The following is a 26,699-nucleotide window of genomic DNA, read 5'->3' on the forward strand; positions in this document are numbered from 1 at the left end:
ACTCTCCATCACCTTCTAAAAGTACCAATCATATAAAATACCCTCAAGGATATTGTTTGCTTCATTTTTTTCTACTTTAAAACATGAAGACAAACACAATACAAATTATCAACACATCGTTGTTAAATAAAAACATTCATAAAATTGTTTAGAATCTAATGTAAAATACAATATAATCAATTTATTAAGTATCAATAAACCGTCAATTGGATAATTTCACACATTTGTGTCTGTATGTTTATTAATTAAAAAGTACTATTTAGAACTTAAAAGCTCCAATATCTCCATTATATTTATTCGTTATTGTTCATTATTATGACCACCATGCCGCGAGATTTGCTATCCATTTACGGCCCATCATATTACAATAAATTACTATAGTTATTATGATTTATGTTTGAGAATCAATTAATAATGGTAAAATATTATATTATTTAATGTTTCAATACATCTAAAATGGCCACTACTAATATTTTAATTTTTGTACAATAAATTTTATCTGTTTTTTACATTAGGCCCACATTTTAAATGTAATAAACGAAAAATAAATTATAAGAGAAATACTCTGATAAACAGATATAAAACCGAAAATATGGTTTGCCGACAAAAAAGAGTTTTCACTTTGACGGAAAAATAAATATATTATAAATGCCGGACCGGATACAGATACCGGATGTTGACTACTCGTCTCGCTTCGCTCAACTCAGTTTAGGATAGTATTCTAGTTTATAGAATTATTATAGTAGTAGTTGATGGTAGTTTCGGTGGTGGGCCATTTTGATGTACCATTCCAAAGTAATAATGAATAACCATAATAAATAATAATATAGTAAACCACCAAACCGATTCTAGATAGACTGCGATTCACATTCTTTTGAGGTGATTATGGATAGTATGTAGTTTTTTCTTAGACGTTTACCTACCTGTAGGAAAACTATTTGCGAAAAAGGATCTTTCGAAACGCCGTCTATTCTCGATTTCCTTGTTCACAGAGATGATACCTGATTTTTTGCGAACACTTTTTTCATCCGACAAAGTGTTTACAAAAAAGGCGATAGTAATAATAAAAAAAGTAATTGTAAAATATCCAATACACTATCATAACTTCGTTTCGTTCAGAATCAAAAATACTAGAACGTGCGTTTCGACGAAAAGGAAATTACCAACACGGTTCGTTTTTAGACTTATGGCGATATAATTTTCATTAGCTAAAGTGCAATAGTATATAATATATATTATATGTGGTAATGTGTTTAACTTGATGCGCTACGCTGATTTTCACTAAGTTAATTTTTGTGATTTAAGAAAAATATATTTAAAAATAAATAAATGTACAATAGGTAGTACATTTTTACAAAAAAAACTATATTGTTATTCAGTTACATAATATTTAAGTTTCTTAATGACTTTTCTTTGAGGATCTTGAGGATCTCCGGAATTTATACTTGCTAATTCAGACGTGGCAATAACAAAGTTATTTAATGATAAAGATTAATCTTAAAGAAATAAACAAACTAAAATGCAAATGTTATACTTCTTAATAAACTGTAGCTACAGACACTACACATTTTAATGATAACTACTACTATTATACTATATAATTATACATAAGAACGATTTTCAAATCCACAAATATGTCAGTATGGTGGGCCACCACCGCCGCATCTCAAACAAAAATTTAAAATCTACAGACAATACATAATATATACCTCAGAATAGTTCTAAACTCTAACACTGGTTTATGTGTAAGAAGGAATTCCACAACAACAATTCAGTTGAACAAACAGTTCTTGGTCATTTGGATCAAAGACCAACCCTAAAAATAACTTAAAAGATTCAACTCAACCGATTATCGATGGATAGCTTATCCACTACACAGTTTGGCGATACGAGAAAAACAGCCTACTGAAACCTCGCCACATCAAGTTGTCCTTTGCTATCTCCTTCGTCATAAGTTTAATTTTGTTAAATTGTGTATAATATTTACATACTTTACATTCATAATATTTATAATATTTTTATTGAAAAAATCTTTCATTTTTAATCGATTAATTAATTTAAAAGACATTGTAAAAAACATAGATACATGTTGAGACACTTAATTTAATAATAGGAATAATAAACATAGTAAGTTTCTTAATAATTTATTTTAATGTACTACCACTACTTTAATATATTTTAAATTTTATAATCAGAAGTAGATACCTTTAAAAAAAATTAAACCTTATACACGGAATATATTGTATTGAATATTAAAAATAATATATTTTTTTTATTATTATTAATAAAATGTATTTTGTTAAAATTTAAGTGTCATTGAGAATACTACCATTAATTATTATTGTTAACATTTTTATTTTTATTTTTTGTACAAAAAACTATTGTTGGAACTTATTATTACATTAATTAATATAATTGATGAAAATCACAAACATGTACTTTGAAAATTAGTGCGGCCAGTGAAATGGATCACTCCTTTATTATAATATATAATAGGTACGGGCTTCATTGATAATAATATCATTGCAAACAATATTTTATTAATAATATTATAACAACATCAAACAAATACGGTAAGCTACAAATACAATAGAGTTTTAACCTAGTGCGCAGAGTAACGAGCGGATTTGTGTTTGGCCGGAAAGTTGTGTCGAGCAATATCCGCCCCCCCCCCCTGTGAATACTAATTATTATTCTAAACATTGTTATAACTTAACAACCCTTCGGGTCATCAAGTAATTAGCAATCTTACGATCAACATAGACATCCCAAGCTATGACTTATTTATATATATATATATTGTTGTTTCAATTAAAACATAACTATGTTTCATACACAAATAATAAATGTATGCAGATACCTATGTGAATTGCTGGTTTTAGTCGAACATGTTTTTAATTTAATAAACACACAATATATAGGTATGTAAAATAGTTTAAATTCGAATGAAATCAGATTTCACGTATATACCGGATGATCTATTAAAAGTAAAATACACATTATTATTTTAAAAACCATAAAGTATAAACTTTTTTAAAAATCTTTCTTTTTTCCATAATATTAAGTCGCTAAAAAACTTACATTTATTAGTTACTAATTTTTATCGTTATTGTTTTTTGAATTTTGTTAATGACAACATGCATTTTTAATTTCTTATTCTGAAGTAGACTATTTTTTCACGTACTTCGATGTAATGTACAAAAATTGAATTATGGATGAGTAGTTTGTGAGTTATAAATATTTTAAGTTTAGATGAGCAGATTAAAGTGGTAACATATCAGTATGGCTCGCAAAATATTGGTCCACTACTGGTACTATCACGTTAGTTCAAACTTTAAATACTTAAAACTTATCTACTTGTCCAAATATTGTTGAGAGTTATAGATCAAAACGCTACGGATAATATTCTGCTTCAGAAAATGAAACTAAAAAATGTGGGTTATCATTGAAAACTTAAAAAAATATTAATAATAACGATAAAAATAGTAAAAAATATCATTGTTTCCTAAAAAATGTTGATTTTAAATACTTAAAATTATGTTAAATAAACATATTCCAAAACGACATTGTTTTCTGAAATAAATAGTGTCTAACATGTGTGTGACGTGTGTATATATCATATCAAACAAATACTGGCAAAGAGACCAGAATTAGCTGAGGTAAAAAAGTGTCTATTCCACAAAATATGTATCAATAGTCAATATCATTAGCTTAGTCTTTGTAAGTACCTTAGTACCTATACCAATATTTTATGGTGCAAGCCCTATCGTTAACCACAATATTTATACGACTGTGAAACGGGTCCTGGCATATATTGTGAAATTCTTTCATTATATTGTTTGTATTTTTTTTTTTATTTGTTATAACCTCTTGTTACTCGATGTATAGATTGTAATTTTTCATAATAAAGTCAATATATTTTTAAAAAAAAAACCTCTTGTTAAAAAAATCAATGATTTTGTACAGACTTATTCTGTTTGAAATAGGTTCAATAATATTGTTCGTTTGTAGTTTTGCAACAAAGTACCCTCGTGTAGTGGTACATACAAAATGATTGTTTACATCAGATTTATCTAATTCTATTGTGATTCTGTTAAGGTTTTATCATCATGATTGACAGCGCAACCATGATGTGTATCAATTATACAGATAATAAGCCATGACAGCAGTAATGCAGTATAATAGTTCATAAATCAGTCCTGTAAAGCATTTGAATAATATATGTATTTAAATACTGCCTTAGTCGTATATTTTGCATTTGAAAATTAAATACTTTCATGTAAATACTATCATAGACAATTCAAAAGAATAATTATTCATCACAGTGCACATTGTTTTTGATAATCATTATATTACTTTATTCATAATTAAGATCAAAATATTAAAGATTAAACACTTATTAGAATATTTATTTATTTTATATTTCATTATAACCCGTTTATTGTTTAGAATATTAAAGTATTTCAGGACTAGAATATAGCAAATTTGTATTTATTTTAATTGTTCAATATAAAATTAAGTGGGTAGTACAAAGTTATAAATTCTAATAATACTTAAATGTGACATTGCAATTTTAAATTAGTTATAGGCTAACATCTATAAATTACAAAATTAATTATTTGCCCACCTGTACAATTATAATAAAAATTAAAAACTATTTAAAAACTATTTAGAAACATGCAAGTATTTCTATATTCTAATATTGAAAATATTTGAAATGTGTTTTTAATTATTTTCTAAACGGATACATTTAAATATAGGTAATTTTAAAATTATTATTCACAAGGCTGCCATAAACTAGTCATACAATTTCAGTTATATGAGGACCCTACGTTATTTCACACACACACATGTATGATTATAAGCTTACAACATTTGCGTTCCTCGTTTCACTTTACAGTTTTGTTGATTTTAATATTGTATTAAATTTACCTTTACTAGACTTAAATGTGATAACATATTCGTACTCTCTTGTTTATTTTATTCAATATTCGAATCTTAAAGTGAATCTTAAATGTTCTTAGAATTGTTAAATAATATACAATTGTATCCAACGACTTAGTTAGTTCTAAACTTAAACTAAAGTGCCGAGGTTCATAAAAGTTTAAAATGTGATTCTAATATTCTCTAAAAAAAAAAATACACTTAAAATATCATCTTATAATTGTCCCTGAGCTAGGTAGGCAATATAATATCATGCTGAAATATATTTATATATAATCTAACTTCAAATAGTTTATAAATCAGTATACCAATGATAAGAAACTTATTATGTAAATAATTAATAGTACCAACATATATGTTTACATATCACATTAAACTCAATAAATATAATATAATATTCACAATTACTATTCATTAATAATAGCAAATCGTTTAATAATATTATGCTTACACGTTTAAACTTGAAAATCATAACACCTCCTCTTTGACAGTTGAATGATAAACAGAAAAATCCGAATGCAGTTCATACATGATACGATTACAACCTTTTGCTGTAAATATCCCAAGCGATAATATTACACATAATTGCTCTGTTATGTTGATGTATTTTCGGGTGAAAAAAACTTACATCAAAAAGGTAGGTAGATAACGATTTGGACTTTGACTTCGTTACACATTGCATTGTTTTCCAAAACAAGCCATGTTATGTTTGTAATAGAATATGTTATATTGCGTTTCACGTAATTTTGAATCGGAATAAGAAGTTGAACATTTTCATACTTAATTTTAAAAAAAAACTTTGTAACGCACCAACAATGTTCTTTTACCTAATGGAATATTACTAATCATAATTTGTCGAATGGATCCGTAAGACGTAAAATTGAGATTACGAGTAAGAAAAATTAAACGAGAATAATTCTTTTTTTCAGAATTAAAAGTCGGCTTAAAATACTTGAATTAGTGCAATTTGATAAAAAATATTTTTTTTTTGCTTCAAAACTTGTTTAAAATGAAAACAATATTATAAGTGAATTTTACCGGTACCTACAATATTATGTCAAACTTTTAGGGCATATAAGCATTTTTTAATGTGTTTCAGATCATTACTTGCCCTAATGATAACAATAATTAAACTCCGACATGAACTAAAACTTTTTTTTCAACAGGTGTCTTCGGTGCCACTGTTGTTGGACTCGCCACAGTGCGTCGTCTTCGGCACGTTCATGATATGGTTCGCGGCCATCACCATCAACCTGGGCCCGACGTTCATGAGCGGCGCGTTGGCCGCCGGCGCCGAGGTGACCAGGGACAAGCCAGGCTGTCCACTCGTGCACGGTCCATTCCGGCACTACATACTCAATGCCCTGTGGATAATCATCAATCTGCTGTGCGTGCTGCTCACGCTGTTCCACTTGCGCAAGCTGCACAGGGACCTGACCAAGGCCAACGTGGAAGCTGTCAGGGTGGCTGGACTGGTCACCACGTTGGTAAACGTAACCGGCAACAATTACTCGGACCCGCGGCATGCACCGAGGGTGAGTGACTATTGTATTATTATAATTTATAATTATTATGTAATATGTATTCTTCTTTTATCCTTCTACTGGTTCTTACACTTATGTACAAGAGTCTTTGCCGCCATCGCAACTTCACGTCACTTCTCTCAAACTTGAGCACTTAATTATGTTTCATCACTCGTATTCTAATATTCTTTCAAAATCTTTCTCGACCACATCCATCCACATTTTTCTTGGCCATCCTGGTGGCTTTTTTCTTGTTGGTATTCAGGTCTCAAGACCCCTCTAGACCGCTTTGACTGCACTAATTGTCGTTTCCACACATTAAATTATGTCCAGGCCATTGAATCCTTTGATGTCTTATGCTGATTTTAATTGGGTTCATTTCTGTTTCCTTCAACAGTTCTCAGAGTAACAAAGTTGTCATCTAAGGCATTTGCATATATTATGAATAAGCCGCGGATGTCGTAGTAGTTAAAAATTAGTCAAATGCATAACAGTTTGCACTTAAAAATTAAAAAATAAATTCTTAAATAATATTTAAATTTAAAAAAAATGTAGTTTACATTCTAGAATAACAATCTAAACACTCTGAATCCTTAATCATCATTGAAAGGAGCTGCAAGTGGTTTTTTTATTTTAATGTTCGTGTTCAAACGTTCTTCGATTCAAGATTTGGAGCCAATAAGTAAAAACCAAAGTGAAATTCATCTACGTGAATAGTTTTATAAACAAGTAAATTCAACACAATTACAACAAAATTAAAAAATTCTGAAAATTGCATTCCTAAATCCGTGCCTTAATTATTAATTATATTATCATACGAGATACAATATTATGTATGTATGACTTTGCACGCATACATTTGTATTAAAATTAACTTAGAAATATTGTGGTCCAAAGCCATTACTGCTGTTAGTTGCTATATTATTATGAAATTATAATTTAGGAAAACGGTTACGCATAAGAGAGAGAAGATAAAAATAAAATAACCTTCAAGAGAACTTTACCATTTTTATTTTTTCAATATAACAAATATAGGTATAAGGAAAAATGTTTTTTAAGGTTTAAAACATGACGTATAGCCGTATAGGTAACTTTTTTCATAGTAGTTATATCAAAAAAGAAAATAAATACTATACTAGAACACGGTCAAAGTGTTCGCCTTTGTATGATGCAAATTTAATTCCATTACTATAATATGGTTCGTCCCGCTTGATACGAACAAACAATATATTTTATGGACGTGATGTGTCCTCTTAACGCTTGATCTCACCTATATTGAGGGGCTGAAGAAAAGCTAGGTTTTTGGATATTACATTTTCGTTTAAACAATTATGTTATTTAATAAATGACTACTACTTACTTATGTATTATACATTTATACGATGTATTTATTTTAAGCCCAACGTTATTCAGTTGTTGTAAACACTTATTGCTGTATAATAAATTGTTGATTGATGAAATTAAATAAATGTGATTTTTATAATTTTTAAAAATCAAAATAATTTATAGTTTCATACTATATAATTGTACTTACATAATATGTTACAATAATGTAAACATAGTAAACTATTAATTTAGTTAAATTTCTCACCTCGGATATTTTTAAAATTTTGTTTGAAATCAAGTGTAATACGATAGTTAGTCAGTAGTGAATCAGTCTATGTTGAATTCAGACCACACACCTGTCATGAGTGTCCTTAGATCAATTTGTAAGTCGGAAGAGAGGTGAAATCTGAACTTAACACTAAGTATTTGCTTATTATTTTGAATTGCATAATATTATAAAATATTTATTTAGGTACCTTTATGAATGCGTTTTAACTCTTAAGACATTATGGATAGACAAATATTATAATCATATATAAAGGCAATAGACTTTAATATAAATGTATTAAAATGTAATCACTTAATTTATTATTAGTATATAAGTAAAATATTCAATATTGTACAACCATAAATAATATATTTACACTACAGTTTTGATTTATAATGTACCTAGGTATATAATTGTATAATATTATAATGTAGTAAATTATATTATTACTCAAAAGTTACAGAAAAATTAATAATATAAAAGCAACCAACATTTTTAAAAAGCTACAATAAACAGGTATTGATACCTCCTCACCCAGTCCTGCTGCTCTTCACACTTTCCCCTCAAAGATGCTCATGCGACCTTTGTTCATGTGTGTCCATATTATATTATGCATGTGATATTTATTTACTTCAGCCAAATCAATTACATACCTTAGTTATAATGAATTACCTACATGAATAATATCTGATACGTATATCAACTGAACTATAAACTCGTGTCTGCATATATGGTATATAATTGAATTGTATACGCAAAGGTTAAAGCATTTGATTTTTTCACGGTGGCGGGAAGGGGAATCGTTTATCATATAATATTTATATTATGTTTACTCGTTATTATAATAATATGTTTTACCCAATACATATTTGAACCCCACAACCGGATACACGTAAATTCATGTTTTTGTGGGATAACGACCTATACTATACAAATATTATACAGACGCCTACCATGGCAGACTCTAGCGAAGGAATAAATAATATTATTGTATATAATTGCACGTACCTCAGTTTTTTTAATATTTTATCGTATTTCCGACGTCGCAGGACGAATCCTTAGTTTTGTGTAATACTTTTCTTTTCTATAGATTTCTTTCTTACAAACTTATATATTTTTTTATTGAATAATCTAATTCTGAAATTCATCAGATCACTAAATCGAGTTCTTCAACCATTATTGATTTATCTCTGCAGGTCATGCAGAAGTTTTCTTTATTTATTAAGGTCTACAGATTCACTAAAATATGCGCACGGAAACATCAGATATGTTTCAGCGAGCATAATTTTTAGCATTATTTTTCATTAATTTTAGAGGTAATTTTAATTTACAAAAGTAATGACGTGTTATTTTATTTTTCACGTTTTTTTATTTTATTTTTTTTTATTAGCTTCTTGTGTATACAATATTATAGCTCAATTTTTCATGTTATATTAAAAAAATTGAGATGACAAATTGTGAAATGTGTAGATTTTTCTAAAATATTTCAAAGTTAAATTATAGTAGTTCTGGGTAATAACTACAAGATATTGTATTTTATATTCACATTTAAACACTGCAGTCTGTAAATAGAATTTTAAAATTAGTGTTCGCAAAGAAACGTAATAAATAAGGCTACTGAATTTATTGGACATAAATTAAATTATTATTATCAGAAAAATAAAAAATAATTTGTATATTTACTTAAACGATGAGGGTAATCCATATAGAATAACGTTTCTTTGGTCCTCGCCAATAGCTATGGTTGATAAAATTGTATGAAAAAAAACCAAAAAGTTTATTCCGGTACCGGGAATCGAACCCGAGCCTCCTGGGTGAAAGCCAGGTATCCTAGCCACTAGACCATACCGGATCGTTGTATTGGTGTGTTCAAACAAATATATTTAACCACAAAAGACATTTCAAAGTAACTTATTTTATTTTATTTCTTTATCATTTAACCTTATTACAAGTATTTCAAAACGTCTACATTGCCGTCTAAAAGGTACAGTCTATTTAGGTTCCTACACAATTACAACCACCCGGTACCCCGTAGAACGGATCAATATTTTTGGTACGAGGCCAGCACGGCCACACAAAACCATATTACTACAAACATAAAACATTCCTAGGATTTATTACTTGATTTAGTAGGTAACTTGTAAATTAAGTACTTTGGGTTAAATAAACCTGTTGCAGTAACCGATGCCATCGTTAATTATGTGATCCCGCCCCACCAAATCTATCATCTTAATGCCCACCGTGAGTGAAGACCCTGCTGCCCACAACCCAGTCAGCCACTCGTCCTCTCGTCCTCTTTCGTATACGTTAATAAACTTTGGATGGGATTTAAAACATTTAATGTACCTAGGTAGTTGTTTACAAAACACATAACATCTATGTAATATCAGTTTCGATTTTATTAACAAAGACAAATCGACGCAGCAATATTCTCAATTAACTAAAAAATAATGGAGACCACACTACTATTATTTATTACTAGGTATACAATAAAAGAGAAATAAAATAATATAACAGGTAAGAAGGACGGTGAGCCAATAATGCCTAACATATTAACAGTACAATTCAATAGGTATACAATATAATATATACCTAATATTATATTATTATAATATACAGCCGAGTCTCCATAGCCAGAATTATTTTATTACCCATTGAACTGGAACCTATATTAATAGTTGTGTTTGAGCCTTTGAAGTTTGATGTACAAGTACACTCGACAAATATATAAGTCGAATTTATTTTTCTTCCTGTTGAAATTCGAGTTATCGAAACTCGACTGTATTAAATTATCATATACTTATATGTACAACTATTGAACAACTATAAATTATAGTAACCTGCGCGGCTGCACCGCATTATGAAACGTTTTGGCAAGACGTACTGAAAGTTACCAACCCGGCTACATATGAAAAGCTCTAAAATATATTCGTCGAAATGATACGTACAATAATTTACGAAAGTATTTGGTCCAACACACGAGTATGTAATTCATTCCGATCACAGATGAAACATTATACTTTTCATTTCTTCGATGTCCGGCGTTCGCGACCATCGTTATAGCGAAATGCCAAAATGTCCAGTAAATAGCGTGTTTATATATATATATACATACGTATGGGTATAAGCAGGAGAGTGTATAATAGCTATTACATAACCTAAGTTAGAGGGTCAGGCAAGGTAGAACTTTGCGCTTTAATGTCGACCACTTAAACTATATTTCGGTACATTTCACTTGGGTAAACTCCGAACGGTCGTGTATAGCGGTATGATAAAGGTATATATTACGTTTTTACAAAAAAAAATTCACTCATAAACGCTGTAACAACATGAAACATGACTTAAACATTTTCGCCAACAAAAAATAAAAATGTTTATTTTGCTTTATTATATTATATTATATTATAAGCACCCGCTGAGTTAAACAACTACAGCGATCTCTGCAGGTCCCTCCGCCAGCTAACCGTGGACATATAGTTTACACCACTCACAGACCACAATTTCCAGGGCAGTACAATATACAAAATAATAACCATTTATAGCAAGTATTTTAATAAAAAATTTTTAAAAATATTGGCAAGTCATGTACATTAGGTGTCCGTGTGCACTGTGCAGGGTCACTGTAATGTGGATGTGTTCAATTTGAAATCAATGATTACAGGGAATCATTGTATACAAAAAACCCGAAGACTATCTGTCAGCCAACATTATACTAAGTCTATATTATGATATATAATATATTTATTTATATTGCTCTTAAGTTAATTAATTTTACTATTATTTATACAGTAGTTTGAGTTAAACTATACAGGAAAAAGTATCATTTTAAAAATATGTCATTGTTTAAATAAAATATAATAATATACTTTAAAGTTACTATAGTAGGTATCCAAGAATAATACTTTTAAATTACAACAAAATAACTAAACATTTTAATTTCAAATTTAGATTACATCTAAATTCGATCAAAACTTGAACTTAAAATATCAGAGATATAAAAAAAACGTAGTTAGAATATTAAAATATTAATCGACAATAGTTTTAAAAAATCGGAAATGCGTAATGGCTATAAAAATAGTTCATAGAAAATGATCACCCAATGGTGGCATATAAATATTTGCCGAAAATGTGAAGTATCTATTTGGAAAACCACGTTTTTACTTTTAACCTAAAAGCTCCAACCAAATTCACTTTCCTACCAGTAAAAGAGCTGAAGTGGAAAATCGAAGATTTTTTTATTTCCCAAAAGGTGCTAAGGTTAACAGACAGAAAAAACACACACCATATTAATCAGCTTAGCTTAAAATCTAAAAATATCAATACATAATTACATTTTACAATATTATAGTTCGATACTCCTTGCCGTGTACGTATTTGACAATTCATATAATGTTATCACGATAAATTTAATTTAGTAGGTACACAACAGCGCCGGCAGTTAAGCATCGTACATTATATATTCATCAAAAAATTTTTTTGCGATTTATATTATATTATAATAATATAAAAGCATCTGTTATTGCAGAGCACGACTTTTTTCACGATCAAAATTCAAAACGTGTACCTTTATAATAAATCTTTATGCAAATATTTTGCAATTCGCTAAATGTATATACTTTTACTATAAAATATGTTTATGAGATAAAGTTTTAATTTATTTTAGTGTATGACGTTTATTATTTATGCCAATATGGTATACCTAGCATTGTGTGTGTGTTAGTGTGTGTGTGTGTGTGTGTGTGTGTGTGTGTGTGTGTGTGTGTGTGTGTGTGTGTTTGCGAGTGTGTAATTCCCCTGAATCATAACTTAATTAACCATAATTAAATCCTTCCATATAGCTCCATTGTTGAACAAACTTTAATTTGCATATTAACATTTAAATCAAAAAAAAAAAAATAATAATAATCAAAACTTTATTGGTATGTCTAAATATATATTCAATATACATCGTATATTAAAATATTAATATGAGATTATTAACATAAGCTAGGTGCATAAGAAAAACGATGTACTTGTAGCTTATATACTCGTATAATTAAATCTTAAATACTTATTTCACCTTACCATCGTTGTGTGCAGGTTTAATTAAAATCAATTATTGAATACATTCGATTTTCAGATATATAACCTGCTGTATGAGTCCTAGGAATACAGAGTGTTTAACACTCTCAATCAAATAATAATTTAATTATTTTGTTTTCATAATGTTTACATGTTATATGAAACATGAATGGTATTAATATAATTAACTGTATGTTTATGACATGTTGATTGTTTGCATATAAATAATACTGAACCCGACATTATCATACCCTGCTATGACATGTATACATTTAAAAAAAACCGAAAGGTTTAAAACCATATTATAAAAACATTTTACTGAATTCATCGATGTTATAATATTGGCTATTATCTATATTATTGGTCGTTGCCTATGACTATTGTAGTATTTATCTGCCTTTTGATATTATTTTCTTAAATCTTAATCTATATTGAGTACGTCGCATTATTTTATATTTGAGAATTATTATTTTTTCTGAACAGCTTTTAATTAACTCAAGTGTATTATTATTATTATTATTATTATTATTATTATTATTATTATTATTATTATTATTATTATTACTACAAGTTTCTTCCACCGTAGTTATTTATCTACGTTTTAAAAGTATATCATTTTTAATTAAGTTCTAAGAAGTCAGTAAACGTATATTACGCAGTATTAAACTGAAGCCTAAATAAAAGTTATACGAGCACAGTAATTTTAATTATTTAACAATTGTAATAAAATAAATAGAACAAGTTTTAAATTTTTTTTAGTTAGTATTATTATTTATATTATATTCTGTAGAATGGACCTGAAGTTTTTTTGAGATATAGAAAAAACGTTAGCATAAAGAGTACCAGACCCACTAATTATACAATCAGATTCAAATTAAATGTTACCTATTGAAACTACAAATTGTTTTGGTTATTATTAATTTACATATATTTTAATAGGTTATTTATGATTAGTAATGTAAGATTTACAGTTAATAATTTAAATTGAAAATTTTTTGAATATTTTTGAAGCTCCTTGTGAAAAAATCGGCTTGATTTTAACGTTCGAATTGTAAGATTACCTACATTTTTTGTTCACAAGTATTATAATATTTGATTAGTTTTAAATTAATTAAATCAAATTAAAATGTAAAATGATGGGTATTCCTATAAAAAAATGTTTGTTTAGTGAAAACATTGAGTTCACTGAGAAATATTTACTGGGCTTATTTCAGATTATTATAATGACGGTTTTTTGAACTGTCAATATCGTATTACTTTCTACTATACATTAACCACTAACCACCCCAAGTAATACTATTAATACTAAATTATACTCACATAATAACATTTTTTTTTCAAAAATGGGAGGAGAAATATAGACGAGGACCGATATATTGTGTGCTCGTCTTTCTGTAATTCTCAGCACGTGCTCATTTTTTACGAAACGTCATAATAGTGACAGATAAATGTTAATTCCGTTCATCGTGTGCATATAGAAATATTATGTTATTCTATTTTATAATGCGTGTACGATCTACAGCTGAGCTTCGCTATGATATAAATAAATACCGTCATCGTTTGTCCGCTGTCGTGGTTGCCCACAGTGGTTCGGACGATTATTATAATATTATCTTATTTTAATCTTAATATAGTACACTATTTTGTTGTAAATACTGTGCACCCCTTAAAAATGCCACATGATGTTAAACAAATAAACAGATTATTGATATACCACTGTAAAACGCTTCAGATTCACAGGCGTAGTTAAATGTAATAATCGAATGAAACAAATAACAATATTATTCACATCGTCTGCTAAATATTATACAAAAGCTAAGATTTACAAGGAATACTTGGATGATGTATATAATACTACAATATAACACTGTTATAACTAATATATTATTATGTTTAAATGATTTACTTATTGCGAAATGAATATTGGATCATTTTTGGCTTTACCTACACGCACTTACCTGTATGGATAAAGGTATTTTCAATTTTGAGTTTTGTATAAACATGTATCTATATTATAATTAATTATATATATTTAGTATTTACACGTACTGCATTAGTATATTGGAGCCTCGAGGTATAGCTGTATTAGACAGGGTAAATGCCAACTCTAATACTGCATCAGTATTGTTAAGTTTCACAACGTTTAAACGCATCCCACGTGCACCACAATAATCGCATGCTAAATTAAATATTGTGCTTGATTAAAATTAATTTCTAACTTAACCTAACCGATGAATACGTCCATTGTTGTGTCTATAATATTGTATACACTGCTAAACTAATTATTCTAGTACCAAAAAATGTCTAATACGATTTTAATAATACCACTGCACATTAAAATATGTACAATATTATTATGCAATAATTATAAGTTATTATTTATTTTTTGACCAAAATGCAAAGTGTGGCATTATTCTTATTATTATTATCAACTATTAGAATATGTCATATTTTTAAGGAAGTAATAATAATTAAATATGAATTAGTGCATTTATTATGTTCTACACATTTTGTAGGTTCCGACTTTCTGAGAGGAGCAATAAATAATAAATTGATTTTACGTTTGCGTAGATATGCTTTTATAATTTGTCCGTCAACAACTTTTTTAGCAGTAAAAATGCATAGGTTTTCAACTTTGGGTGTGGTTTCTGGCAGAAAACTTGATCTTGTTAATATTTTGTGGAAAATAAAAGAAAATCAAGGAAAACGTGAATTTTACACAAAACCAGTATTGGACAAAAATAAAAAATTTCATTTCATTTTATTTTTGGTGATACTCAAAAGCAAATACAAATAAATAATAACTGTTAATACTTGAAATTTTTACCAAATGTGTAGGTGTACTAGCATTTTCTAAACATGGTGCAACATTCAAAATGTTTTAATCTTTTCTTGACATTTTACATATTCGATTTTTTTGTCTATTAATAACAATTATTTTAAGAATTAGTACGCATTACAGTTCCTCAATTTCTGTGTATTTGTATTAAGAATAAATATTAAGAATAAACTACCTCTTACATGATAACTCCCTTGTTCTTTATTCATTTGACTTAAATGTTTAGGTGATAGAGAGTTGACCATTGTTTTAAATTTTCTTTTAAAAATTAATTAATAATTCTGATATATATGAAATGTAAGCCAACGAGAATACCTATCATTCCTTATTTGATTTTTTTTTGTTATTGCATTTGTCAATGCTACTATTTGCCATTTGATATTTAAATTATTGCATTGTCATCTTTACGGTTTTTATTGTTCTCCACTTCAATTTGTGTTCGTGTATTATTGGTTGTATTATATTTGAATTTGGTTCAATTCGTCTGTATTTCAATAAACAAATAAATTAAGGAATTTAGTATAAATAATATATGATTTGATCATGTTTTATGTTTGTGAATGTATAAAACAATATACCTACGTATATATATATATCTCATATTTTAATACAGTTACACGTACCTACGCGATTTGAGACATTTAATAATAGCAACATTCAATATAGTGCATTCCTCGTGTGATTTATAAACTAAATTTGATTTATTTTACAAATGTTCTTTAAGCAAATGTTTAAAATATTTATAGAATCCAAATAATATCAAATTGTTTTTTAATTGCAATTTATTAAATAAAATTAATATATTATTACTCATATAACATCAAATGATGCAAACTGTATACTAACAACATTTAATCATAATTAAAAACTGTTTATTTACAAATGTGCGTAGAATAAATTTATAAATTTTTATTGAGTATAAAATCTAGGAATTAGTTTTGCATTTTGAAAATGTATTAGATTATAATTTATAATATAGTTGAGAGTAATGTCAATGTGTGTAGGTACAATACGCGAGTGTCTGGAGTCGATCTTTAATATCGACGTGTTATTTTACATCTAAGCTTCTAATTTCAAATCATATCCACCTATATAACAATATTATATCAGATATCAACCTACACCAAGCAGCCCAAGTATACGAAATTTGACTAGATTCCATAGCATAAAAAATATAGAGGTCATACTAGCCGATGTCTGAGGTCGCTGTACGAGCATGATTTACTTATCGTATCGGTAATAATTTTGGAGACTAACTCAGAGAGTATAAGTACAGAAACTCGGCCAATATACAGAGTGATTGGCAAAGAGTTTGATCATCCTCATTTTCACCTTTGATTGTGAATTAAATTCTGATTTTTTGTATTTTTTTAAAAATGTTAAGTATACCTTATTTATTCATTATACTGTTTAAGGAATGTACTGTAGTGATACTTATTTTTTTTTCAAATGATACCTGAAATTTTTTACTGAAAATTGCTAAGCATGTGATGTTTTTGAAAATGTTGATGAAATCGTAAATTGGGAATGTATTTTCTGAGTTTTTAAACTGTAAGTACTTTTAATATGATGGTGATAAATATTCTACAGACAGTATAAAATACAATTTATAAAATGTATTCTGGTACCTTCATATTATACTCAAAAAGTTTTTTGTAATAGATTAATATTGATTACTTTAATCTACAATTTATCATAGTACAGCTTACAAACCTATTGTTTTATATTTTGTGTGTTATTAAGTTATAGAACTTAGAAACTATTTAAACTTTTATTTAGATACATTACATAATTTTCATAAAAAAACCATACCCTTAGTAATTTAAAATAAAAAGTACTGTACTTGTTTGACAAAATAAAAATGTGTACACTTTATGATATCAAAAAACACACAAAAATTTGAATATTTTTAAATATGGTAGGTATTTTTTAAAATGTTAGTGAAAAATCAGAATTTGAATAAATGCATTTTTAAATTTTATTGAAAGGGACAAAAGGGGAGAGCATGTTTGGTGAATCACTCTGTAATACAAATATCAAGGTGCACATATCTTGTGTAATTTATGAACACGCGTAGTCGTGACTTAAAAATATAAATTGAGTTCACGAGGTAGTTTCGTGATGTCCAATGATCCCTTAGTAGACAAACGACTACTGCACTTACGCACGTGCAGCATATGATCATTATAATAAATATATATGTATATATAGCATATACATATAGGTATAGGTGAAGTTAATAACCTAACCGAAATCAAATTATTTCTACAATTTCAGAAAAACGAAAATCGCATTATGCGAGAAAATGTGAAAATCCATAAATCTATTTCGAAAACTACTGTCGATCTTTCTAAATTATGAATACTGAAGGACGTACAAGTTGTTTATATAATATTATTAAAAACTATTATTTTATTTTTAAATTTATTTATTCAAGCCATATTACATAACTACATATTAGAATGTCGCTCTGCTATAGTTTTGACAAAGTGTGTGAATCGATGTTTCTATAGGTTTCATCAAACACAGTTATTAATTTATTAAGGAAGTTCATAATTTACTGAATGATAGTTTAGTTTTGAGTTTTGATACCAAGTTCATAATTTACTAAATGAGCTCAATAATCTCAAACTATTATCTCTTTAAAAATGTACGAAGATTATGCGATGTGACTAGTATAATATTGATAGTAAGTTAACAAGTTAAGTTATACCCTGTATGTTTGTTGTTTTGTTTTTAAGCGTCCATTTCTTAGCAAAGGGAGACAGCAGGTAAAAATAAAAACATGATAATTATATAATTGAGTGTCATAAAGTTGTATTGTGATTGGAGGATAAATATGTCTAGATTCTTGTACAGTTTAAAATAAATATATTTTTGATATAAATATTGACTACAGTTGAGACGTTTTGTTTGTAATTCATCTACAATTTGATGAAGGATCTGCAATAGCCAATAATACAAAAATAATGTGGCGATACGGCGTCCTAGTTAGGCAATTTAGCTACATCAGGGTCATCGAGGTGATTCATAGATTTGAGATAGTTTTTTTGCCATTCAACATTAGGGTTCTTCTATCCCATGATCAACATCCGTTGAGTGTATAATTACACATGTCACAACTTCACTAGCATACCGTACACTTGGAAAGAGGTGTACCATAAATCATAATAACAAAATAATAGTAATAATACGTATAATATTATATACCTACTCATTATTGTAATAATAGATGTATTGATGTATTATCTTATGCAAAATGATAATATTATGGTACAAAAAGAAAATCGCTCGTCATCAAAGCTATTATCATATTATGGGTTTTATAGGGTGTTATAATATTAGCATGGACATACAAAATATGAATTTGTCAAAATATATACTGTCAATATAAATTATAATAATATTATTTATTACATTATTCTGTTAAGACAGGCGGGCCGAATGAAAAATAAAGTAAAACAATAATATTGATGAGTGATGAATGATAATTTATAAATGGGTCCATTATTATTATTATTAAATTATAATCTGATTATATTGTTACGGTAATATTGTTTTATCTTTTGTCCCGCCGTGGGAAAATATAGCTGAACCAATCAGAGCACTCTCGGTGCTGTTATTGTTTCCACGATAGTATTGTTGGATCATTAAAATTATAAACCAATTTTTGACCCATCTCAAACATTCAGTTGTATACTACAATGATCCAAATTTATTACTGAAGTAATCGACAAATAAGTCACGATAAAAAAGTTACCCGTCGATATTATTAAACTATTTTAAACCTATATGGTTATACTTAAATAATCCCGGATGATCAGTATTTCCAATCTGAGTAAATTTTTCAAGAACATTTAATATATAATTATCTATATATATATATACATATTATTATATTTCAGTACTTCTCCACTGGACCACCCCATAAGCATCTTTTATACATCTAACACAATTGTCCATAATAGTATCCATCCAAGTACACCTTTGAATTATCTAAATTAATGTAAAAATGGTTAAGGATCTTAGATCATTCTAAAAACAAATAACCTTTGGATGAATTAAAATCGATGTTGAGAATGAAAACAATTAATTTACTCGTCAACTATATTATATTGTACTTATATACTGTATAAAATGTTCAAATTAGGTTTAAATATTTTATTTTTATTATTATTATTATTTTAGTTCATTATAACACTCAGTTATTGTTATTTTACTGTCTTGCACATTGTTTTCTTGACAAATTCTTGACATGCACATCAAAAACTTCACTCATGCATAAGTTTCTAACTGCACTGTGCATTTGTATAGGTCATTAAAATGCACATGTTTAAATATTTCAAAACAATTGTGATAATTGGTAGGTGAAAATAGATTGGTTCTGTCATCTTGTACCATTTAACTATATTGTCCTTAAATATACTTCGCTGCAAAATAACTTGAGTGCATAATTTCGAGTTGCTTAAAGTTTTTTTAATAAATTTACTTCAGCAACACTTTTTTTACATCTTTTCTCCTATAACGAACTGAAGCGAAAAAATCTAATAACGAGTTTACTTTTCCAATTACAAGTTTCCAGGCCATGTATTTTCTTGCAGATGTATATATTCAGAAGACAACAATCCAACAAATTAATAATCAACTTATTAAAAAAGTTTTTGAACAGACATTCAAATGACAGTAAAAATAAAAATAAAAATAGACTATATTATATAGGTAAGCTTTATTCTTATTGTCACTTATTTCTAGACTTAACATATTTTAATTTAAGCAATTTATGTGTTTCATAAGTTATTTTTACAATAAAATACTGATGTATGATAATTTAAACAATACTATGTTTTAAACTCCATTAATAAGATAATATTAATTATGTAACTTACCGCCCAAAATAAACAACTTGATCCATTATGCATGATTCTTATGATTAAATTTGTTTATGTATTGATTTTATGGATTTAATCCAATAATCTTAATAAGGGACCACAACAAATTATTCATACTACAATATAAAGTGCGTTTTACCAACAAAAAATATTTTATGGGTTTCAAATTTATTTTTGGAAAGTATAAAATATAAGACAATAGGTATGAAAAATGATGAATGATACTTGATATTATAGCACATATAGTTTTAAGATTTATATACATATTATATTTAAAAACTGTGTATACTTTGTAGATTTATAGTTAGTAATTATGAGACTAAAAGTTTTCTACAGTTTTTGAAGAAAGGGCTGCAAGGGTGTCAAATTGCCAAAATTATCGAGGTAAATTTAAGCATTATAAACCAAAAACTTGTTAAAGCCCATGAAAAATGATACGGTTTTATACTTTTAAAAATAATTTATTATTATAATTATAAATTAATCGATATAAACGAGTTTTAATATAGTGTCTATACGAGTATATAAATAAAAAATTTTTGTTTAACATTATAATTGTATCAAATGTATATTTCAATGAGTCCTAGGCTGACGTGCAAGTATAAGTAAGATTAAGTTTCATCAAAAGTTTGTTTTAAGCTCTCAACGTAAGTTCAACACAAATAAATAAAATAAACACTCTAAAAACCTTTTAAGATGTACAACTCTAACTTCGTTAAACTGTCACCAAGTGGTCATTTGAAATTTGTAGTTTGAGGTTTTGTGTTGCCAATTACATCTACCTATCAAGAGTATCTGCTTGAGTCAAAGAACAGATGGAAACATAATTACCTTAAACTTTATTGAAAGGTAAAACTTGTGTTATAGAAACCGAAACCATTATCAAATACTTAATACAGACAATCACAAAGTGTAGGATTTCTTAAAATCAATTTATTTTTACGTATAAGTAAACAGTAGACTAGGTAGCTTATAAATTTAAGAGAATCAAATTAATTTTTTTTTTATTCATTTGTACTATGAACAAATACATTAAACAAAAACAAAAACATTAACAATGTACAACTTTTTTAAACTTACAATGTGAGCTGGATCATTACAACCAATTCATTTGTTCTTTAATGGGTTTTTTATTTTTTTCATTTCATTTATCGTACATATATAAATATAAATCTATTTGTGAAAAGGTAAAACGTATTACGACTTTTTTATGTTAGTTATAACTACTTTATTGATGAAACTGGATTAATTGCACATCAAGTTTAATATTGTATTAGTATTTTCTTGATTATTGACCAAAACTAGAATACAATTTACATTCTAAATATTATAATATTATGTTATAATAAAAATAAAATGTTAATATTATAATATTATGTTATGTGTCTATTCTACAATATCCGATAATATGATATTATACTAAATCGTCTTAAAAATTTTAACAATCCGTTTTTCGGTTTGTTTGCAGAGAAGTTTGGGTGCGGTGGAAGAGCACCAGAGGATGCGCAACTACTTGTTGCGCATTGAAAGGGAAGGAGTCCAAAAGGTTAAGATGTTCGTGGTCATCACTGCGGCATATGTGATCTTCTGGGGACCGCTATTTTTTGTCACGTTGGTACAACATCCGCTATCCGGCAATCGTTCCGACTACGAGGTAAGCTGATTTAGATATACTATTTATTTTATATATTGCAGGCCATGCCCTTAAATTTCGAAAACTAAAATGTAGAGGTTGAATGGCGTGACACGATATAAAATTATGTCGTATAATATGTCCTACTTGCAAGAAAAGGATAATTAATTGATAAATAATTTTATATTGTACCTCGAAACAATAAGTTATGCATCTGACAGTGACTGTATACCTGCATAGACGCTGTTAGATTTAGTAGTATTTATTTATTTAGAATCAGTGATTCTGGTAATATTACATAAACTATGTTGCACGCCAATTGGATGTTGCATCCTACTGATCTGGTACTTGTCGCTACATTCACTAAAAAATAATTCGTCGATCATTGGACTCATACGTATCAACACTTAATTTTAAAAAAACAAGGAAATTACTTTATTTGAGTAAGTGCTTTATACTTCTAATAACAAAATGATGGGTAGGAATCAAACATTATTAGGATAATTTAATAAAATCGATTGTCAGAATAATAAAAATAATGGTTAATTTGAGTGCCATTCGAAAGATTCAAAAATCTATTCATTTTTTTATACATTAATAAATACCTAATAAACAAAACACAGCTCACATAAAATATTTCCTAATTCCGTGACTTTGTTAACCATGTTTACCGTGTTGCTACAGTTTGTAGCACAATAAAATTATGTTGCTACTGTAAGTAGTCTCATATTTGATCCAAGTCTGAGAATTCGGAAAGGAAAAGATTAGAATTTGCTATAATACTATTAGGTTTTTATTAATTTAATATTAGGTACATTATGACGTGTAGCTCAAACAGACCCTTTTAAAGTATATGGCATGCAACCCCTTTTAACCGTCTCATGCATTTGGATGATTTTTTTTCTCGCTTTATAAATTCACTCTATCCTTAATAAACCATAGTACATTTTATATTCTCACTGTATAATATAATGTACAAATTAAAATTCACGTATGAAATGCTATTTTATAAAATTATTATTTCATAATAATATTTCGTTCACGAGCAGCGACTTCTCTTGAAGCGCACAAAAAAAAATACCATCCCCACTACTCCACTCTAGCAACTAAACAACATCAACGCGAGACTGGCAACGCCGTTTTGTTATAACTATATAATTATCATCATCATAATCATCATCACCACCATCGTGTATCCCTTTCCCCGCTCCCTCATCCAAGACATTCGTTTCCATATTATGCAAACCGCACGTCACATGCCGTGAAACAATATTGCTTATTTATGTACGTGTACAATATAATATATATTGTAATTCGTGGTACACACATTGGTATATTTCTCATTAAATTATTAAATGAAGTGTGAAATTCAGGGAAATGAGATTGAGACCTGTGCTAGGAAAACTAGAAATACTTCGATTACGGTCAAAGCCTATCATCTATATCTATGATGTTGTGTAAATAATATTAAAATAATAATTATAGATTTATAGCCCGAGAATACGTTTTCAGCTAAGTAAAAATATGCTCGGTATGATAAACATTAATTTAAAAAAAAAATAAAAAACAAAAAAACTGGTATATTAAAACAAATGAATTTGTATAATCTTATCATAAATACAATTCTAATTTTAATGATAGCAGCGTACTTGTATTTCAATTTTATATAATGCTGCAATCTATATGTAATGTCACGCGCCGAATACTGTTGTAGTTGTACATCCGTCGTGAAAAATAATTCATAATTTTCGAAACAAATACGTTGATGAGAATTTTTTATTATTATTATTATTATTATTATTATTATTAATCACGAATAAAATTCAACTTTGATGACTGATCCACCGCATAATTTATAAGACTATTATATTCCCGGTAAGATGAAAACTAGTACACGCACCGGAATACCAATATGGCTGTATATAATATATATATTTTTAGAACACAACAGGCGTATAAAATCAAAATTTCGTCTATAAGACATGTACGTAGTTGTAAAGTAGGTATAATTCACGGTATATACTATATAATGATATTATACCATCATATACGTACAATTTATTATTATTATAACGTACCTTTATAGAACCATATTATTGTTATATATTCGCAATACGCTATATTGACGCACTGAAACTAAAATAAATTTCCCTCAAGAATATCAGAGGTTGGGGAATCTCAAGAGAGTGATTCACGTCCTATATAGTATACTTATAATACGTTCATAAAACTATGGATAGGTAGCTCATTGTTTCCAAAAAGAGGAAAATCGATCATTTCGAATTGGCTTTAATAAATATTACTACACATACCTATCGTGATTTGATATATAAATATTTAATGATAATAAATAATAATAATAATTCAATAGGCGTAGGTGCAACATAATATTATTATCATGTACCTATATTGGAAGATTGCTAAAATATTTATTTCGCCTGCCATTTTGAATTTTATATTTTTATAGACGTATATTAAACTTACCCTAAGGTATCGCACTCTCGTAATTATAATATTTTTGTTCACTCAAAAACATTTGTATTTTGTACAGTCGGATCTCTGTTACTTGAATCTCCTAATACCTCTAAAAACAAATAAAACCAACTCCGTAGCTACCTACGACTACTACACGATAGTCTGCAAATTCACTTGATGAAAAAGTCTGTACGAAAAAATCCTTGACATTTCAAATATTCTTGATCCTTTCTCACTTCTATATAATAATAACAAAATTAATAATATGCAATAATCAGAGCTGTGAATTTCATGACTGTTGAATTTTATGTTAAACTATTAACTATTTTTTTTAGCAATATTATAAAATATTTACCTAACCTTACAAAGTCCATATTTTTAGAAATAAAAATACAAATTAATTTACATTTGATGTTATTATATTATTTTAGAGCATAAGTGATTTGAATAATAGTAAACATCTATAGTAAGTAGGTATAAGTACTTTTTTGAATTCATCTAAAAGTGCTTTTATAAGTGCCTAATTCATAAATTATAACAGCAACAAAACTCAAAATATTTTTTTCCCAAATAAAAATAAAATATAAATATTACTATTGGAAACAACTAAAAAAAAAAAAAATGATCAGTGCCTACTGGTGAACAATAAAAAAATGTAATATCGGCATCCGTAGAATATCCAAAAACACTCATGAAAAAATAATGTAAGTAATGATACTCATGAAAAAAAATTGAAAAATGTTCTCAAATAAAAGTATAGTTTGCTAAAATAAAAATGTTTGTACGTGGTGCACTATAATATACTATAGAAGGTATAGTGTTTTAACAAATTATTTTATTGCTATGTTCCTAATATTATAACGAATGATTATATGAAAAACAATATTGTTGATCGAACTTGTGATATCTTTGACGAAGTAACAAAGAAAAACAGCCCAAACAATAATAATAATAATCATTAATAATTATTATAACTATATAATATTGGCCAATGGTCTTGATGACTAGATCTGACTAGAAAAATAATATTATTTCATTTTGTTAGTTTTATTTATATACTTAATTAAAATGAGCATAATACATTTTTTTCGTTTTATATGGGAAAAGCAGATATTTCTGTGATTTTACCAGACTTAACTACAACATGTAACATTTTTCAATTCTACTTTTTTAATGATGTATCTATTTTTCTCCAAGTATGTGTACAGAGTGATCCATTGAACGGAAGACACTCATCATTTGAAAAACCGTAGTTTCAACGTTTTTGAATATTGTGATTGTCTTAGGGTTCAATACGATCGGTCGGTAAAGGCGAAGTTATTGGTACAACAATAATAAATGTGCTCGAATATAATACACATAAATAATAACATTCCAATTTATAATACCTAACGGTATAGTCCAATACCATCGACAATAGTTAATACGATACCGTCGACGTACTGTCGTTGCTGCAGGTGACGCTGCATGTGGCCAATGGCCATTCGTTCGTCAACGCCATGCTGTTCCTGGTGCTGCACCGGGGACTCCGTCAAGCGGCCGCCGACGCTTGCTGCACCAGCATGTCAACGGTGGCCAGGTGGCTGACGGCCGGGTGGTCGCCGGAACCGTACACGCTGGACGCATCGTTGCCGGGCATGTCGCCCGAGCCCGTGTTAGCTGCTCCGCCGCCACCGCCGCCCACCAGTCTGCCGGCGTACACCATTCGGCACACTTCGATGAGGGTAAGTCACAATAATGC

The 26,699-nt window shown here is 28.1% G+C and overlaps 1 protein-coding gene and 1 non-coding gene across 3 annotated transcripts in view; one reads left to right on the forward strand and one right to left on the reverse strand.

The window, feature by feature from the left end:
- The window catches only part of LOC111031811, a 111,967-nt gene that overhangs the window by 79,482 nt on the left and 5,786 nt on the right, over nt 1-26,699 (forward strand). For both annotated transcript variants that reach the window (XM_022311913.1, XM_022311914.1), the window contains 3 exons: nt 6,111-6,479; nt 22,319-22,504; nt 26,416-26,682. In XM_022311913.1, the coding sequence (XP_022167605.1) occupies nt 6,111-6,479; nt 22,319-22,504; nt 26,416-26,682 (822 nt within the window). The remainder of the gene's footprint in view (nt 1-6,110; nt 6,480-22,318; nt 22,505-26,415; nt 26,683-26,699) is intronic.
- Trnae-uuc lies at nt 9,842-9,913 on the reverse strand. Its single transcript has one exon. It is a non-coding gene; the product is annotated as a tRNA-Glu (tRNA).

This window comes from Myzus persicae, unplaced genomic scaffold, assembly GCF_001856785.1.
Source record: "Myzus persicae strain clone G006 unplaced genomic scaffold, MPER_G0061.0, whole genome shotgun sequence".
Classification (NCBI taxonomy): Eukaryota; Metazoa; Arthropoda; class Insecta; order Hemiptera; family Aphididae; genus Myzus; species Myzus persicae.